This window comes from Clarias gariepinus, chromosome 7, assembly GCF_024256425.1.
Source record: "Clarias gariepinus isolate MV-2021 ecotype Netherlands chromosome 7, CGAR_prim_01v2, whole genome shotgun sequence".
Taxonomy (NCBI): domain Eukaryota; kingdom Metazoa; phylum Chordata; class Actinopteri; order Siluriformes; family Clariidae; genus Clarias; species Clarias gariepinus.
In genome coordinates this window covers 11,614,799-11,620,798 of record NC_071106.1, presented here as the reverse complement: position 1 = coordinate 11,620,798, position 6,000 = coordinate 11,614,799, and the positions used below count along the sequence as shown (strand labels likewise).

At 43.5% G+C, this 6,000-nt stretch overlaps 1 protein-coding gene across 1 annotated transcript in view; it reads left to right on the top strand.

Annotated features, from left to right (window-relative positions):
* The first annotated feature begins 1,463 nt into the window (after positions 1 to 1,463).
* shank3a (SH3 and multiple ankyrin repeat domains 3a) overlaps positions 1,464 to 6,000 on the top strand; it is a 246,875-nt gene continuing 242,338 nt past the window's right edge. The window contains exon 1 of the mRNA XM_053500203.1: positions 1,464 to 1,745. Coding sequence (XP_053356178.1) covers positions 1,464 to 1,745 — 282 coding nt within the window. The remainder of the gene's footprint in view (positions 1,746 to 6,000) is intronic.

The following is a 6,000-nucleotide window of genomic DNA, read 5'->3' as shown; positions in this document are numbered from 1 at the left end:
AAGAGCTGAAAGACCATGGTGGCACAAGGGGAACCTACACAATTAGTCTTATTGGGCTGATCGGTAATGGTGTGTTTAGGGATTCTGGTGTTAATCTGTTCATTTATCATTATTCCTTTAAAAAGTTGGTGGTTATCTGGGGTGACATTGCAAGCTTAGGTCCATTGCTGCCACATATGTTTATACATAATGGACTAACAATCAAGAACAACAGATTTTGCTATGAAAAAAGCTCTGGCCTCCAGGAGTGCCGCAGTGGTAAAGTGCTCGCCCTATCATCCGGAGCTCGCTAGTTCGATTCCCCGGTGATGCAGTAACCTCTCGCAGCCGGAGGCCTGAAGAGAACTCATTGGCCGAGCTCTCTAAGAGGAGAGGGATGAGAGGTACTTCGCACCCTCACATCAATCATGGCTGTGCAGCAGTCACAGGCATCTGTTGGCTCATCCGGGTGAAAGGAGCGGATAGCACTGTCCTCTGAGCGTGTTACGTCATCCCCAATGGTGCATGAGCGAGCAATTCGAAAAGATGTGGCTGGCAGGCATCACATGGTTCGGAGGAAACATGAAGAGTCTTTAAACCTCCCTGACTGGTAGCCTTGATGGGGAAACGCACCAATGACCAGTGGGAAATGGATAGGACTAAATAAGGACTACAGTGTGGGGAAGATTGAAAAAACTAACTAAAGTTAGAATAGAATCTCAAATGACTGTCAATGAACAAAAATAAAAAATGGGAAAAAAATAGAGAATTTTATTTATGTGTTGTTTTCAAATTTGTTTAGTTTTTTGGTTGAGATTTTGATGACAAATGGACCATATTTAAATGTGTATGTGTGTGTGTGTGTGTGTGTGTGTTTGGTTATTGTGTCATAATTCTTGCCAACTGATGCAGCATAGCATATGGTCAAACCTGATAAACACACACACAGAGTCAGCTTGCCTTTTCGACTCCTAACCACAGACCAACCATTTAATTCATACTGTCTATAAAATGTTTTAAAAGCGAGCCTCTGGTGATGATCTTAACATAAAATCAATAATAATTGTCTGGAGAAATGTATTCCTTTTCTTACTCACTCCATGGATTTATAAACCACATGCATTATCCTGTAAAACATTAAAGAAAGACTTGCTCCCGACTGCAGTATAGCCTGTTACTACATGACAGTAAACCTTAATGTACTACAGAATTTTTTCCCCATGTGTATCTAAAAAATGTCTAACCTTTCTTTTTTTTTCTTTTGTCCATCACTCTATTTTCTGTCCCTCCTCTGTAATCCCCTCTAGTGTCTCCCCTTTCTCCTCCCCTCCTTTTCTGTCTTTTTCTTTTCTGTTTGTGTGTGTGAGAGAGAGAGACAGAGAGAGAGAGAGAGAGAGGTGTGCTGTGGGTATGAGTGTGTGTGTGTGTGTGTGTATGTGCGTGTGTGAAAGGGCTATGCAGTCGGCGCTCCACACACACGGAGCATGCTTGTGAGTGGAGGCTCCGGCCAACATGAGCCTCCCGAGCCCAGAGCGCGTCCACAGCATCAGCCCAAACCCGCGTGCACCCTCCTCCCTTTCTCTCTCCCTCCCTCACTCCCTCCCTTCGTCCACGAGCCTCAGCCGCACCGCCTCTCCCGCGCCAGCCAGGGGGACAGCTCCTGCAGTTCCCACGGTGACGGTTGCCGAGCACCGGCCTGCCCCATGGAGGAAGCCCAAGGCAACACGCTGGTCGTCCGCATCGGCATCCCCGACCTGCAGCAGACGGTGAGTTCACTCACATCTCCAAACTCTCCCTTCTTTCTCTCACTCCTCTCTCTTCTTCTCTGTAGAGCTTATTCTTCTTCTTCTTTTCCCCTCCACTCTGTTCCATTCTTGCTTCGTTACCGGTCCACCTGCACGCTTCCTGACAAAGCTCGTTTGTTGTTTTCTTCTCTTCGTTCCCCATCTAAATAAATCCAACGAGCTCTCTTCATTAGCAGGACCAGGGCTGACTTTGACAACTGAGCACTTAAGCAGGGAGAGCGAGCAGCAAACGGTAAGAGCCTTGCGGGACCGGTGTAATTCCTACAAAGGGTAATTTTGCCTCTCGAGCTGTCAAACTTGACAGGTTGTTGCCCTGTAGTGTACTGTGTCCCTGTGGCTGGTTCAAGAGAACCGCACATACAGTACGGCTGTGATGGATACGAGAAGGAGAGAGAGAGAGAGAGAGAGGGAGAGAAGCAGAAAGAGGCGGGGTGCCTTTTGCATTCTCTCCTGCTTTCCATGTCTCTGAAGTGTACTTACTTACCTGAATGATTTCTGAGAAGAGATCATGCCTTACCGCATGTAGTAATTAATTTCTTTTGAGTCCAGTCCAGTAGGTACTGCTGTTTAATTGTAGAGATCTGTCCTACTGCTGTCTGTGAAACATGTGGAGCTTTTGCTGCAGGCTTAATTGGCATCTGTGTGTGAGCGTGTGTGTCTGCATTCGCATGCGTCCTCTTGATTTATGCCATCTGAGACCTGGATGGGAACATCAGCCTCGTACAGACCCCGTAATCACCGAGGTTATTACAAAGGCCACTCGCAATCCACTTGTTTAGCGGATAATTTGTCGTTTTGTTACGGAACTCACTCGCCTTAGCAAGTTTGCTCGTCACGACTTCCTCTCATGACTGCTTTTGCTTTTGCTTGCAGCAGTATTTATGTTTTCACCAAGAATCATGACTGCTTTAGAGAAGAGCTTTCATTAAATTCTCGTCATTCTTTTAATGACTGGAATAATTGCTTCACACAGGTTTTGCCCTGACATGGAAATCCGTGTCGTGTGTGTGTGTGTGTTAAGCGGAAAAGATCAGAGACTCCTCTATTCTGCTGTGCCTAAAACTCTTTTTATCTGCATCACCTCTCTTCTTTCCTCACATCCAAAAAAAAAAAAGAAAAGAAACCTGTGGATTTATATATAATATGTCATCCGAAAGAATAAGAAGTAGTAAGAGGCTGTCCAGATGTCCATTCACTAATTGTTGTTGTTGTGTGTGTGTGTGGTAGAAGAACTTATTAAAAGAAGAAAGCCAGAGTGTTGGTGTGTGTGTGTGTGTGTGTGTGTGTGTGTGTGTGTGTGTGTCCTTTAGGGATGCCCGTGCTTCTGTGCTAATAGAGCAGGGTGAATGAAAGCACAGAGAAATCTGTAAATGTCACACTTTCACAAGCAACTCTGCTCCATGCTGCTTTGAAATGTTAATGCACACATGCTAAATGTGAACACATTCACGCCATGCATTAAAATACACACCACCCATACTAAAATGGAAGAAATTGTCTCATAAGCAGACGCCCGTCCTGATTTCTTGGTTCTGTTGAATGTATTTTTATAGAATCTTTAACTTTGATGCAGGCGGCGTAGTGGTTAGCACTGTCGCCTTGCACCCTCCAGGATCCGGGTTCGATTCCTGTCTCTATGTGCATGGAGTCTGCATGTTCTCCCTGTGCTTGGTGGGTTACCTCCAACATGCAAATTAGGCTAATTGCCATTCCCAAATTGCCCATAGTGTGTGAGTGTACATCCATGTGTGTGTGCCCTATCATGGATTGGCACCTCATCCAGGTTGTACCCCGCCTTGTGCCCTGGGATAGGGTCCAGGCCTCCCACCACCCTGAATACAGGATAAAACGGTCTAGACGATGAGTGAGTGAGTAACTTTGATGCCTATTGTAGAACTGTGGCTCTCAACTCCAGTCCTGGAGCACCACTGCCCTCCACATTTCTGTGCTTTCTTAGCTTCCAGCGCACCTGATTTACCTATTTAACAAATTAATAGCCTTTTCTTAATTGAAGTGGGAGTTGTACTGTAGAGCAGTGAAAACTAAAGTATGCATGGCAGTCGTACAGTATGTTTGCATGTAAGTTTATAGGTATACATAATAAATAAATTTGTATCTATATCTGTATACATATTTAAACCTGTGTGGGCATGACCTTAACCCAACCACTGTTGCTGCATTTGACTTTAAAACTTTAAACTAAAGAAAATGCACCTCCCTGGAGTTACTACAGAGGGTTAACATTATAAATACTGTATACAGCCCACTCGAAATGTACATACATCTAATTTAATTGTTGTTGTTGTTTTTCTCACTTACTTTGAATTCAATAAAAAAAAATTTTTTTTTTATATACCGCTTTTATCAAGATAGAATAATAGGTAAATGAGTTTTTAAAAAGTTTGAGGAAATGTGTATAAGTCATAGTCATCAGATTGTCCCTGATGAGCAAGTCGAGGAAAAACTCCCTGAGATGGCAACTGGAAGAAACCTTGAGAGGAACCAGACTCAACAGGAAACCCATCCTCATTTGGGTCATAACAGACAGCGGGAATTGATCAGCAGTTAAACTGGGTGTTAGGAGGCTGGATGTTTAGTATTATAGAAAAAACTTTTTAGGTCAAAATGCAGTCAACACTTTCAATGTTGGTGGCTTAAGTACAAAAAGTATTTCAGGCCTAAACGATTGAGCGACTGCAGTCCCAGGTCATCAGAGCACAGCTTTCTGCTTCAACTGAGTCCAAGACCATCTTCATGGCGAAGGGGAACCGTCCGCAATCACCACACACAGCCCAGGCAGACCACACTGGGCCTCCGTGTGACGAGATCTCCAACCAAAAATGGGGCATCAGGATGAGTCAGACGGGTCCAGAGTGTAGACGGGGTCTCGATCACTGGAGCGCCCGTCTGACTTTGACTTTGGTTCATTTCTTACAACATAACTGAGATTTCCAAAGGTTGGATAAGACACTCCAGAAGGTTTTTTTTTTCAGTGCTGCGTTGTATTGTGGAAGAGAATCTGTGGCCTGACTGACAGGAACATCAGGAGATGTAGAAAGTCTGCACTACAATTCCTCATACTGCAGTGCTTGCACAGTTCTGTCATAGGAATTCTTCCCATGTGTACATTTCTAACATCCTTTTTGCTGTACAGTGATGTAAAACACTCTTCCTTACTCATCCACTATAGGGCTTAGCCTGTTAAACATTACAGTGCCAAATTCATCATAGGGCACAAGCATGCACACACTCTCACACTCATTATGGGTGAGTGTTGGAAATGCCAAGTAGTCTAATCATAATGTATTTGGATTTGTGGGTGGAAACCGGAGTACTGAAGGAAACCCATGAACAACATACAGACAGACAGACTTCACACACAGACCCAAAGACAGGACTTGAACCCTCATCCCTGGAAGTGTAAGGAGAAAGAAGGTCTGAAAGAAGACCCAAACTATCACCCTCAGCTGAGAAAAAAATTGTTTAGGATGGCCAAGAACAACCAAGTAACCACAAAGATACATTACTGATTGCCATGAACTGGAAGATGATGGACCAGTGTCACTGTTTATGGTCAAGTGATTTTATATCATGGTGGCCATCCAGCACCTGGTTCCGAAATCCACACCTTCAAGCTTGACTCAAGTTTGCAGCTGACCGAATTGACAAAGAAACACCTTCCAGAGAAAATATTTGACCAGAGGTACGTTTGGATCAGTAAAGTTAAGGCATTTATATGCCTGTTAGGCATAGTGGTACCTTGGGGCTATCTTGCTGCCAGTGGAACTTGTGCATTGCGCAAAGTGGATGGAATAATGATGAATAAGAAGGACTATTTAAGCATAACTCCACATTTTTAGCTAAACTTGGCTAACTGTAAGATTTTGGAGCTTTAACTACATTGGAAATTGAAGAACTGTACTTAAAAGTTGGGTCGATGCCAAAGAACCAAAACATCTAAATGAACCATACTGTACAAATTCTGCCCAGTGGAGCAGTCAAATATTCATCCAGAATTCTGCCAGTTTGTTAATGATCACTAAAAGCCCATGCTAAATAAGGATTACATGAATGTATATTTTCACACTGTTAGTGTCAGAAAAACCCAATATGAATGAAAAATTCATTTAAATTCTGAAGGTTTTCTTCTAACAAAATGTATTCTGAACAAACCCTTTGCCCCAGTAAAATACCAATTAAAAATGTATTGCTGTGA